Consider the following 14,065-nt stretch of genomic DNA (forward strand, 5'->3'; position numbering starts at 1 on the left):
GGGATATCCAGACCTTCCTTTCTTTCTTTCTTTCTTTCTTTCTTTCTTTCTTTCTTTCTTTCTTTCTTTCTTTCAAAGCTCTTTCAAAGCTTTTCAGTCCAAAGCACTGTTTTTTTTTTATACAACTACTTGTTAATGGAAGTGGCTGATTCTCACAAAACCTGTCAATTATGTCTTGCAAATGCAAAGGCATTTCATATTATTTCCTCTTTTTTTACATTTATATTTTATTTATTTTATTTCCAGGACATATTTTTACCCTATAAGGTTCTCATTTTGAGTTTTTATGTTCAATTCCCAGTCAACAAAAATATTTCACTGTATTACAGAACCAGAATTGAGAATAATTGTAATAAAAAAAATAAACTTCCAGATGCATTATGGGAAATCTATGCATTATGGAAAATGGGGCAAAACATTGAGATCAGAATGCAAAAATTTCAATAAAATTAAAATGAATAAAAGGCTCCCTTTTTCGTCATTTTTTTTTTAATGCTCCATTTATGAATGTGTTAAAATCCTTTTAAAAGCCCCAAATACACAAGTATTAAGCATGTGCTGGTATGAGAGCCCATCTGTTTAATCTCAGAGGGAGGGTCGGATCATACACAGATGCGTCCGTCTCAGCCAAAAATTATGCCAAATATTTACTCATATACTGGCATAATTCAGCTCTGACGTTTTCCATAAAAGAGAAGTGAGCTTCAGGAGTCAGGAGACAGTGATCCGACCTATAAATGGATGCAAGGGGGGAAAATGACCTCAGAAGGTCATTTATCAGAAGCAAATATATGAGAGTTATATTAATATACCTGAGATATTTCTGGGATTTTATGAGTTTGATTTTTCATACTGGAGCTACAGTAACTGCAGACACACGAGTCTGTTCACGGCGGACATTATATTAAAACATTTGTCTTGTGTTTTATAATTTGAGTATTTTATATTAATCTATATTAATACAATTTATACTGGAATCGCTGACGACTCGTTTCAGTCAGTTCAGAATCGATTCAGGTTGACACACAAAAGCCGGACTCAAACTCATATTGCCTGCCTGAGCACCACTACCACTAAGTCACAGCTCAAGACTTAATTGACTTTCAGAACAGCACGTTCATTCAGAATGTAGGCCACCGGATGCTGTTTCAGATACTTCAGTCATAATAACGTGTAGGCGGCAATAACTGAGCAAGTGAGTGTCGACATTGTGTGAAGCTTCAAACAGTTTCGTTCTACAGAGACTTAACGCTACAAAGCTGTGATTTACTACACAAGTCAACAGCCTCTTAAACTGATGTGCTCTCTGAACGCTTCTGCCAAGCGGTGTATTAAAAACAAATGCATGTTTGGTTAGGATTTTCAATTATGATCTTCATTTGTAACATTGGGTGCACACCTGTTATTTCATTATTCCATCATTATGCAGATATAATAGTCATTATGGTATTATATTGACTCTAATTCTAAATGAATTGATTATGAAGGATGCACTTCCTGCTAGTGCGTAATGTAATTATTTTTATTTTGTATCCATTGATCTAGGATGATGGAAAAAAAAGATAAAATATAAGTTATGTTTTAAATCATATATTATTTATATAGCAAGTTATATTTTGCATTTAAAAAATGAAGCCTAAAAAGTTTGTATCACAGTAATTAAATTCTAATAGGATTTCCTAATAGTTATAATGTCAAAAATTATATTATAATTATAATAATGTCACAATCCAAAAAAGAGTATTCATTTCTTTATTTTATTTTTGGCCTTTTTGTTAGCATCCGTTGCATTGTTTTTATTATTATTATTATTATTATTGTAGTTTCATTCATATTTTGGAATAGATTTTATTTTTATATTTTTATTTTACTGTTAATTTTAGTTTAATGTCATTATGTTAGGTGTTTTTGTCATTTTATTAGTTTTTTGTTGTTGTTTAAATATTGCTATTTAGGTTTAATTTATTTTTATTTCAGTTTTAGTTTTTACTTATTTCCAGTTAACATTTTAAGGAAGCATTTCAAATTTTCATTTAGTTTAAGTTTTATTTTATTTCAGTTAACAGAAATGTTTTTAATAGTTTTAGTTAACGATAATAATCCTGCTCTGTACCTTTCATTATTTCGTAATCATTATTTCACCCCAAGCTTAAAAAAAGTGATATTTGTAAAATATTATATTTGCATTATATTATGTTATAGTTTGCATAAAGAATATTAAGCATAAAATAATTAGACTTACTATTCAGAATAATAGTCATAATATCAAGAATATGTCTTAATAGGCTTTAATGTTCTTTTTTTCCTTTTTCTTTTTTGAGGCCTGGACCTGTTTTTGTGAGATTCACTCACAATGATTATTGATGATCAAAATACAAGTCTGTAACCTGATTCTTACTCCAAGACTGTAGTAAAGGACACGACAGCAGGTAAATCTGAGCATTCGTGCACAACCATCTGTTGTTGCTCCCGCGCGTCAGTGTATCGCTGTGTTTTCCGACTGCATATGCCAACACAACGGGTGCAGAGCAAATGCACCTGTACGCCACACCATCAGAGGTCGAAAGAGAGATCAATCAGTGCTAGGCTTGTGTGAGAAGAAATCTAATACATTTAACATCCTTAAAATCAAATCAATTTACATGCAAAGCAAAATCCATCATTTATTTTTCATTTAGAGAATGAAGTGCAAGTGCATTTGGACTTGTTTATTTATTTTTTGTGTGTAGTGATTATATTTTCTGCTTTCTTTTTCATTTTAGTTTAAGTTTTAGGAAATTTGTTGTGTTTTTGTAATGTATAGTTTTTGTTTTTTAAAATGTCTATATAGTTTTTATTTCAGTTTTAGTTTGTTTTTTTTACCACATGGTTAAACTAAATGAAAATGAGAAACATTGCCATTGCAAATATGTTAATTTTATATTTTTTCAGTTAAAGTTTAATTAATGTCAAGTGACATTGTTTTTGTTTTTTTTGTGGTTTTAGTTTCAGTTTTCACTATAATAACCCTGAGATAAAGCCTCACTAAATTATTATATTTCTTTTTAAAATATTTTTTGTGTACGATCTTAAAATGTCGCCTGATTATTGAAACTTGATCTTATAGGAATGTCAGCATTAAATTATTTTATATAGCACCTTGTATGCTTGTAATCAAAGTAATTTAACTTTTAAACACATTGTGATAAAATGCTACAGTAGTGACCTTATTAAAACCTTTTAAAAATAGATAAGGCATCTGATTATACTGAAAGCATTTCATTTGATATATTTATGATTTGTATGTATGCGTTAGAATTAGAACAAAGAATATTTCGTATATATGAGATGCTTTTAACAGGAACAATGAATGATGATTATATTATGAGTCAGAATAGGCATCAGTGTGAAACAGGGAATTTGATTATCTGATTGGACAGACTGTTGTCTTCACGTTGGCATTATGTGAGAGATTTCTCACCCTGGCTGACTTTTTTCTCTTTTCCACTTGGGAAAAAAACATCAGATTGCTTTCTCACCTGTGCATGATTGCTGGGAATCGAACATTACTTCAGCAGCCATTGATTTAAGTCCACTACACAGACACACACCAGCTCATATGGACTGATGTGAATCCACTACTGCACACTTATCACACTGACATTTTCTAAATAATTGAACTTGTGCATTGGAAACAGACCAATATCTATCATAAAAAATTGTTTCGTGACATTTTCAAAAGAGCATAACATTTGATAAAGTGATGCCACTTCAGATTGTCTTTAACCAGACCCGCTTGAATGAGCCCCGATGGAGTCTGAAGATATTTTTGCATAAAAAATAAATAAATAAAAGGCTGTTCAAAAGTAAGAAATTGAACTGGTAAGAAATTGAGTGGTTCTTTATCACGCAAACCTCGATGCTAAGATGTTTTTTGGTGCCTTGCTAGGTTGCTAGAGTGTTGCTCACTGGCTCAAGTCAAACAACCCAAGCACAAGTCTCTGTGCTTCCAGAAATATTCTGGTTTCTAGATATGGCTCCTTCAATGCAAGTCTATTTGCCAGAAAATAAGCTGGAACGCTACTAATATCACACACCTCTTCTTAAAGGTATACAGGGTAGGGATTTTATTTTATAAACACTTTTTGTTATACTGATCTCTTCACATCCTGATAGCAATCAATAATAGAAGTGGTCTAAATATTAAAACATGTACATCTTCTGTGGACGTCTCAGGACCAAAGAATGTTCGTCCAATCATTACATTCGGTCCGAATGCAATGATAGGATGTCCTGCCTGTCAACATATGTATTTCCATTCCTCCGCACACCTGCTTGCACAGACATGTCATCAGCGCGTTCAATGAGGCTCTGCAGAGTTGAAGACACACAGTCACAGAGCGCCGCAAACAAACAGCAGCTTTTACAGTTCCTCCTGAACCAAAGCAACCAGTTTATGCTGCGCTCACTCCATGTTGTGACCGTAATTACGAGATGGCAACCTGAGACGTTCTACTGTTCATGTTCTCAGACTCGCATTTGTGTGTTTCTGTGTCAACACTATTAATGCCGAAATAAACTGCAGCAGTCAGGTGATAAAAGTCAGTGTTATTTATGTTCATTATTATTTTAATGTTATGTGCTTTGAGACATGAGGTAATTTAACACCGTCTCTCATCTCGTGCCGCTTTGCAGACTCTGCTGTGCACGTTCAAGTGTTTCGAAGGAGACGTGGCTTTGGAGACGCTCTGAAGGGAGGGTGGGATCTCATGTTTTCAAAGCTAGCTTGATATTGCTAGCCTGTCCGTAATTGCCTACCCTACCTTTAATAAGCTGTGTAATTTGTAGTAGTACATGTTTGGAGCCTAAAAATGTATAATACACCAAAATTTGTGTAAGTTACTCCTCAAGTAAACATCCATTTTATGTTTTGTTTAACTGTTTATTATTATTATTATTTTTTTCTGTTATAATATTTAGATTTGGTAACACATTGCAATGAAGACTGGATGCTGAAAATCCAACTTTAGTAACATTTTAAAATATAACAGAAAACAATTATTTTAAAGGGGCTATATATACGAAATCTCATGTATTAATCGCTTTTTTATTGCCAATGTGTGAACAGCTTGTAACGAAACTTCAAAGATGAGACCTTTCCTGACTTGAAAGCCTGTAGACTGATTTTTATGAGAAGGACTCGGGACATTTTTGCCGGTGTAGTGCCATTAAGTGACCTACCCTAGTAAGCACTGTAGTTATGGTAGAGTTAGGATTAGGATTGGGATTAGGTGTTAGGTCCTTACTGTCCTTTCCAGTGCCTGAATTTGTGTACTGATTCACGACCTAGGGAACTGATTGAGACACACCCCTGGGAAATCCAAAGGATGCCATGATTACGCTCGCTCCCGAGAGCCTCTTTCTTTTCCATTTTCCATGACACGTCTCACATAGCCAGATCTATAGTCTCAAATATACTTTATAATCAAACTATCATTAAGAGTGTCATTTTAATTAGGCCTCTCTCATCTGTCGACATGCAATTGCAGAGCTAGCTGGTACAAACATCTCCTCATCCAACATGGCATCATGACTTTGCGTAAACATACACGCCACTTTTAAGTCAAGTGGCGTGTTATCTATACGCATTTTGAGCTATCCGCGTGTGTGTTCACGCCGAAACGAACCGTCATCTTTTGCGTGTATGTCTACGCCGCTAAATGTCCGAGCGATTCCGCGTGTATGTACACGCCGTTAAATGTCCGAGCGAAACGAAGCAAAATGTAGATCTACATCTGGGGAGCGATATTTTTTTTCCTAGGATGGTAGGGGAAGACTCATAAATGGTATTAACCCCAGTGACGGGTAGGGTTAGGGACGGGGTTGGGGTAGGTCATATATTTATATATACAGTAATATAACGTTAAGTCAACGGCGTTGACAAACACGCTGAAAAGCGATTATGCGTGTTGATAGCACGCCAAAAATGGAAATACGAATTGGCGTGTCATACATACGCCATTTCATGAGATCAGTCTGCCTCATCGCTACGATCAGATGCTTTCTTATGGTGTTTTCTCATCGCTGTCATTTTTGTTGTTGGTTTAGTTTGTTATTGAGTGGAAAGCGTGCAGCACATATTCACATATTCATCTAAACGTCGCTCTCAGCATCATGGGCGGTGTAGGGATTCTCGTTATATCCCTGGAAAGGTATTTCCAACTTCTTTTTACTTCTAAGGGAAGAACGAAAAATAACGTTGTTGTGGATCTGGAATCACGTTCAGTCTCTTGTGTGCACGAGTACGAGCACGAGCAATAAGTTGCTGGCTGCAGTTCACTTAACCTCCCCCCTTATTTTTGGGGAGAAATAGATTTTTTGTGATCTGGTTTTCAACAGAAAATAATTTTAAGAGCAAATTTCCGAGGCGTTGTTCCAAATGCCTCGCATCACCTGTGCCTCGTGTAGAGGTCCGCTCGTCGGCGGAGACCGGCACATATGCGCTTCCTGATTGGCTGTGGCTGCCCTGAGTGCGACGGGATGGATTTAACCACCCTGCGGGATCGTCTGGCCGTTTTCGACGACGATCCGGCTCCCGCTCTCTCTCTCTCCCTCTGCTCGAGCCGCGCAAGAAAAAGCGCCGTTCACAGAGGATGCCAGAGCGGACGGAGACAAGCGAGCAGAGACCCGCCCCCCCCTGTTCACATATCGCGTCTTTTGCGCGCTCAAGTTCGTTATTTCAAATGTAGGCGACGCGCGGCGAAAAAGGCTATCAATCGATTCCTCCACTCGAATATAAGATGACCCTGAATATAAGACGACCCCCCATTTTTCAGCCTATTTTTAGGACAAAAACCTCGTCTTATATTCGGGTACGGTAAATGTTTTTATTGGATTTTCATAGATGAAAACATTCAGTGTAGCTACAGTTATGTAGCCCATTAATTATGTTAAGACTGTCAAGAATTAGTATGAACAACTAAGTTAGTTAGTGGTAATCACTCTTACTTTTCAGTATCAAATTAGACCAATCTACGTTTTTATGTAACTGACTTTAAAAAGTTATTTAGTGTCTTAATTTTTTTTTTTTTTTTTTTTTTTGATGACTCACTTGTAAGAAAAGTCTTAGCAGTTTATGAAACCTGTTTGTATTCCCTCAGCATGAAGGCAAGATCTTACTGATTTATGAATGAACCGCTCGCTTTAAAATCTTCCCGGTCTACTGACATTTGTTATGACATCCGCCTCAAACTTTACAATGCTCATGATATCTTTCATTAACTCTACAATAAGTAAATCCACTTCGCCGGCTAATTACTCTTCGACAGCGATGCCATATAAATATACAGAGCTACCGCAATGATAGAAGTTCAAACACAAAATGATGTGCGCTTGTTTCTCTGACGCACAAGTGTGACCCGGGTTTTAAAATATAAATATCTTCACCCATCATCCTTCACCTGGTTTAAAAAAAGCAAATACATGCTGATAATCAATGTCACCATTAAATCTCATAAGCGCGGACACACCTGCACATTGGAGACGGATGCTACGAGTATCAATCATCCTGACCTCCTTCTATCTTTTCCTCTGTCCTTGATTCACTACGCTCTTATGCAACACAGAATGTGCGCCTGCCGCCATATGACATCTCACTGATGGCGTGTGTGTGTTTGTTTGTGAGTTATTTTGAGCAGCAGCATCAATGCAAGACCTGTCAGTGTAGGAGGGTTAATAAGCCTCGAGACTTCAGAGCGTTTCGCTTTTCCTCGGTTGAGATTTGTTCCTGTGCTGGTGGAGGGGGGAGCGAGACATGTTGTGCTTTGGGATTTTTGGTACACATTGCATCAAACAGCGTTAACAGCAAACAGGATATGAAAGATGAAGTCTGAATGCGCCACGACAAGCGGTGGGAGGCAACGTTGGGTCTGATGTGTCTCGCAAAGGCTTCGGGCCCTTCTTGTCGACATGGCTGGAGAGCGAGTGTGTTATATAGGTGTTGATCCCCCTTGTGTGGCTGTTAGATTAAATCTGAACACAGAATGAAGAAAAAAGTATGGGTGAGGGCAGACGGAACATTGAAACTTTTACTTTGAGCGGTTTAAGTTTGAAAGGACACTTATCAAAAATATTATATGCAAAATAAAAGTACCAGATTAAGTCATTTCTCAATTATTTCCATGATCACACAGCACATTTGTATTTTACCATGAAAAAATAAAAAAAAAATGTCTTTTTAGCCTTTATTTTAAAAATGCTACATGTTTTTTTTTTCTTTTGCTTAGAGAGGTTATTCTAGATCATTTCTTCAAGATACGTGCAGTTTAATGCAAAACGATTCCAGCAAGTTTTTTTTACCCATACTGAACGTGAAAATGCTTTGAAGTCCATGAAACTGTAGGATAACCCATATCAAAAATATTATATGCAAAATAAGTCGTAGTTCAATTATGTCTGTGATCACACAGAACTTATATTTGTATTTTCCCTTGAAAAATCCCCCAAATGTGTCTTTTTAGCTGCTTCTTTTTTTCTATGCAGGTTTTTCTAGATGATTTCTTCAAGATATGTGCAGTTTGATGCCATTTCCTGACCAGATGGGATGCAACAAAAGTTTCCAGCAAGTTTTTTTTTTTTACCCTCACTGAAAGCAAAAATGCTTCAAAGCAACAACCATAGACAGTATAAGAAGTGGACAGAGCCATCTCATTGGAACTCAGTTGAGACAGTTGAAGCCCATTTTTAGCGATTTTTGAGCACTTCCGTTCCTGACGCGCAGACTCAAACCGACTCAAACTAAGCTTGATGACGTGAGCAACCTGTCTGACAGACGTAAATCTTCTAGTAGCTGTGCCAAGAGGAATCTGAATCATTTCCTTCCGAATCTTGCAGAGCCGGAGATCGTGAGTATTAGCTGTCCATGAGCTCGCAGCAGGAGCAACTTTACAACTCTCTATGGGCTTCTCCCTTGACTTTATGCCTCCACGTCCCCCCGATTGCCTGCGAGCTTCTCCTCCTGTCTATACGGTAATTTTCTCTAGTGTGCGCCAGAGAGTCGCGTGTTAAGACGCAATCGTTAGCCTATTTTTACAAAAACGGCTTCTACGGGGCCATAACGTAAGATACAAAGTATGGAGCCTTTTATACATTGTCGTGTTTCTTTAGAAATAAATAATGGACAAATGGAGTCTTTAAATGCCTCAGATGTAAAGTTATTCACTGTCAAAGTGACGCCAAAATGAATGGGAGTCGATGGAAATGCTAACGCAAGTGAAGTTCTGCTACAAGATGGCGGCACCCGGCCGGCTTCAACTTCCGGTCGATGGATTACCCCCTTGGCAACAACGTGAAATCCACATATAACTGTAGGGTATTTGTCACTTAATGACTCGCCTGTTCAATGCCACCTATGTGCCTTTTTTGAATTACATTTTATAGTGGTCTATTTTTTATTAGCATTGAACAGATAGAATACCACAAAATTCAACAATACAAATACCAAAAAAGCCTAAAGGGTTTTAATAAAAAACGTACAATAAAATATAATAAATAGAAATAATAAAAAGAATTCAGTCACATTTTCAATTTTACTAAGAACAGGCAAATACTACATTGCAAAATAAAATAAAAAAGCTTTATAAAACGGATAGTTCCGGTCCTTTATTCTGATTGGTTGAGCCGCGTTCAAAGTAAGGAATAATTAATGAGGGGCCGTTGAATTATTTGAAAAATAATACACACCCGAGGTGGAAATGCTTGAGTGGGAGAATGGGAGAAAGAGAGTGTGCTTTCCGTACATAAAAAAAAAAAAAAAAAAAAATTGTGGCAGTTTTTATCCTATTGTTAACTATATTTATTTGCTTGTTGTAGTCTGTAGGACCTTAAAATAACTGAAATCATTTGGCGAAGTGATATGTACTGTAATGCGGTCAAGGAACTATACTTTAGCCGTGCGTTTCCCTGAAAATATTTGCACACCTTAGAACGTTTGTCAACCAATCAGATTCAAGCATTCAACAGCCCCGTAGTATAAACCATTGTAAATTACTCTTATTGCTTTAGTCTATCTTGTGTTGTGCCTGGTTAGGACATGTGTTAGTTTGGGTGCATAATAATAGAACAAAGATGAGAACAAAGAGTGAATTGTCGTCATTAATGGCTCATTATTTAAAAGATCTATTAGCCTGCAGACTGCAATTGCAGTCGCCTCTCTGATAGCTTCGGTTTTATACATATGTTTCAGTGTGAGCCTTTTGAGAAAGCCTCATGTTTATGTATTGCAATATCACCCTTGAATTTCTAAAGTATCTGATCAGTTGCAGAACTTGAGATGTGAAAACAACACAACCAAAGGATCTTTCAGCAGTTCTCTGACATGGACTGACAAAGACATCATTAACTGATGGCAAATAGACCCAACTAGTGTTTCAAATATCAAAAATCAAAGAAAACCAGTCTTATTTGTTACAAATCACCACTGCATTAACAGTCATCTGACATTCAGCAATAGGTGTTAAACTAAAGCACTTGCGATGTGTCGTTTGTGTTCCAGTAATTAGCATATTCATTAGTGCGATTTGCATTGATTAAGTTGATTTATGCAAGTATGTATCAGCATAAAAAGGAGATGCAGTGAGTTAAATGACAGGCACCAAAAGAATACGCTAATAATTCAAATGCAAGACAGCAGAGGTCGTACGAATGTACAGTACAGCGTATAATTCAATTTAAATTGATCTCGATTATCACAATATTTTATAGACTAATATTTTAGGGTGTGTCCACTCTTGTAGTTCGGTTCGCTTTGTTTCGTTGGTCCAAACCAAAAAAACTAAAATATTCAGTTCTGGACCGATCAGTGTTCACATTAGCATTTGAACACCTAACCTAAAGATACCGAACCTAAAGGCACAGGGATATGTTCACAACCTGATTGGTCTGCTTTTATTACGTAGTATATTTCGCGACGGAACTTACAGAACATCAAAAACAATGCTGTGTTCTGGCTAAATGCGCTCGTTGTATGTGTGTGTCTGCATATGATGGTATTTAGACTAGCTGAGAACTTGTGAAGAGCTTATAAAATGTGTAAAGGAGTCAAAACACACAAACACAGATCTGCTGTGAGGAGACGCGGTTCTGATGTCTGTACTGAACTGTGATGGGCAACATCATGACTATGACGAGAGAGAAAAAAAACAGGCAAACCTGAGCATTCTGTCCTTTTTAGGGTGACATCTTCAAGTCCTGTTTTTGGTTCGTTTACATGTCTTTGGTCCGTATTGCATTCATATTTTATTATTACATTTTTACATTCGTTTGTTTGTAAGCGGAGTGAGACTCATCTTTTCAGTGTTCTCGGTCCGCTTTTTTTATTGCACAACAGGGTTCAGATGGCAGCGCTCACGCTTATTCAAATGAACCGCACTAACAGAGCAATCGCACCAGGGTTCGTTTTAATCCAACCAAACATCCCAAGTGTGAACAAACACACCCTTAGAGTAAAGTGAAAATTGAAGATACATATGAGTGCATGTTACTAGTGCTATAAGTGTGCACTGTTTTTGTAGCGTTTGTGTGTTTGTTTGAGTTTGATGCGCACATGTTGAACGAAGAAGATCGTCAACTAGGCACAATCTTTTCATGTCAATACTAGTCTCTCCCCTGCAGAGTAATCTGTAATCAGGGCGAGGGTAGAGAGAGATAGTGAGCATGGGTGGGTGTGTGGATGTCTCGGATAGACGGCGGCTTTGTAAAAGGTTTTTTGGGTGAGTGGACAGCAAACAAGGAAATGAGGGTGATCAAGAAAGGAGGAGAGCACACAGGGCCAGCGAGAGAGATTTATAGCATGCCTAGACTAAAAGCACTTGGGAAATTATGCAAAATTGCAAACCTAAAACACTCAGCAAGTAGCACACCGAGCAGTCGGAATATTTCTAATGAGCGCTAAATTAACGCCATGATGTCTGGTGATGGATTTGAGACAGACATTAACCTCCAATCAGACGTTCTTTGAAATGCCTAGAGAAGATCACAGCTATATTAGCATTTGAGTGTCAACGCTGTGATTAAATGCCTTCATTAATAAAAACCTCTGTCTGATTAGAATGCCGGCTGAAGCGTTTTGTGTGTGCACATGCATGTATTCATCATAAGTATTTTTTTTTTATACCATTTCAGATTTAAGAAATGGATTTCAAACGCCACTCAAGTAAGCAACCACACCGTTTTCTTTACTGCATATGCAAAATGAGCAAGTTGACACGGCCATACACCCAATCCACGCATGTGGCCACATTTTTCAAGAGTTTGGGGGCTTGCAAACAACCCAAGACTGGCAAAGAAACTGAGCGTCATTTTGTACAAAATTAAATGCTGCACTAATGACCCAAATGAGTCACAAAACCACAGAATAACCATTATTTTCTAGGATATATGGGGTGAAGACACCCAACTTGTGATTTAAGACACTTTTATCCAAAGTGTACTATCTGGAGTATGTGGTGTGTTGCTTAAAGATATATAGTTTAACTATCATTTACTCACCCTCATGTCATTTCAAACCCGTATGATCTCATTTGTTCTGTTGAACACAAAAGAAGATATTTTCAAAATGTATCTGTTTTTTTTTTTTTTTTCTGTCCATAGAATGAAAGTCATTAGGGTCCCATGTTGTTTTGGACCCAAATGGACCTTTGATTGTATAGAGAAAAACAGCTGAAACACTCTTTAAATATAGCTTATAATTCATACAGGTTTGAAATGATGAAAGATTTTGCATTTCTGAATGAACCATCAAACACAAGCTCATGGCAATTTCTAACTATTGTACATTTTGGCGAATTGGTGGATAATTCATACAATTTCATTCATATGTTTTTAACGACCTGCCTACGCCCGCACTGACGGTTATGTTTAGGGGTGGACCTTCATGCTTAAATTTTTCTAAAACTTGTATGTTTCCATATGAATCAAATTCATATATGAAGTCGGCACCTTGTAAAAAAGGTACATTTTCTCAAGAGATCGGGCTGGAACTATCCCTCATAAAAGTCTTGTGGGGTTCGAACCCATAACCTCATTTCGCTTCCAGCTCAGATCTTGAACCACAAAGCCACATTTTCTTAACCAGTAGCCAACCCGATAACCTCAAAATCTCGTCCCTAACCCTAACTTCCAGGTGTCACAGTTTGGAAAAAGCAAACCCACATCCTCGGACACACATATACATCCACTCACCGCCATCGTCCTCATCGAAGGAGTTCATGCAGGGGAAGTAGATGGCCAGAGCCTCAAAGGACGCGGACAGGCTGATGCGACTCTGTGAGCGCTCCATGTAAAGGCCCGGCGTGGGTGCCGGCGCCGTGTCCGCAGGCTTGGGCAGGCGTGCCTGGGCATTCTTCACGCGGAGCACGGCACGCGGCGTCTTGGCTAACTTTCACCGGCCCCTTCGCCAGCCACGAACAAGAGAGAAAAACAAACCCCAAAGCACCCTCGTACGTCCCTGTGGACCTGGTATGGGTTCAAGAATCCTGTGAAGATATAATGTCCAGACTTCTTTTGGTGTCTGCAAAGTCCTTGTTTTGTTTTGTCTCTGTCCAGGTCTTCAGGACAGAGAATTAGGACGGATGGAGTCTCATCTCAGAAGCTGATGTCTCAGAGCTGTCCTGGATCTGCTTCAGAGAACATGATCTGTTGCTTTTCTGTCTAGCTGATCCCTCACTGGGCTATGCACTGGATAGATGGATGGATGGATGGATAGCATATAATGCCGTGTGTGTGAGAGAGAGGAGGACAAATGGAGAGAAAGAGAGAGAAAGAGAGAGAGAGGAGAGATGGGATTGAAGAGACAGACGGAGAGAGAGAGAGAGAGAGAGACAGACGGGGAGAAAAGGTTCTTACTATTCTAGCAGTCTGAGGCTGATTCACTTCATTCAGCGCTGAGCTCTTTGTGGAGACAAAAAGGGGGAGGAGGCACCCAAGAGCTGTTGCTGGGATTCAGGATACTAGCCAATCACAGGCCAGATGTCTGGATATGGGCGTGGCCACAGTCTACAGGCACAATAACTGTGAATATCTTTCATCC

General features: G+C 38.1%; 1 protein-coding gene across 1 annotated transcript in view; it reads right to left on the bottom strand.

Moving 5' to 3' along the window:
• rims4 (regulating synaptic membrane exocytosis 4) overlaps positions 1 to 13,315 on the bottom strand; it is a 32,522-nt gene extending 19,207 nt beyond the window's left edge. The window contains exon 1 of the mRNA XM_056270511.1: positions 13,219 to 13,315. Coding sequence (XP_056126486.1) covers positions 13,219 to 13,315 — 97 coding nt within the window. The remainder of the gene's footprint in view (positions 1 to 13,218) is intronic.
• Positions 13,316 to 14,065: the final 750 nt, after the last annotated feature.

Source organism: Rhinichthys klamathensis, unplaced genomic scaffold (assembly GCF_029890125.1).
Source record: "Rhinichthys klamathensis goyatoka isolate OS25496 unplaced genomic scaffold, OSU_Roscu_1.1 h1tg000303l_1, whole genome shotgun sequence".
NCBI lineage: Eukaryota > Metazoa > Chordata > Actinopteri > Cypriniformes > Leuciscidae > Rhinichthys > Rhinichthys klamathensis.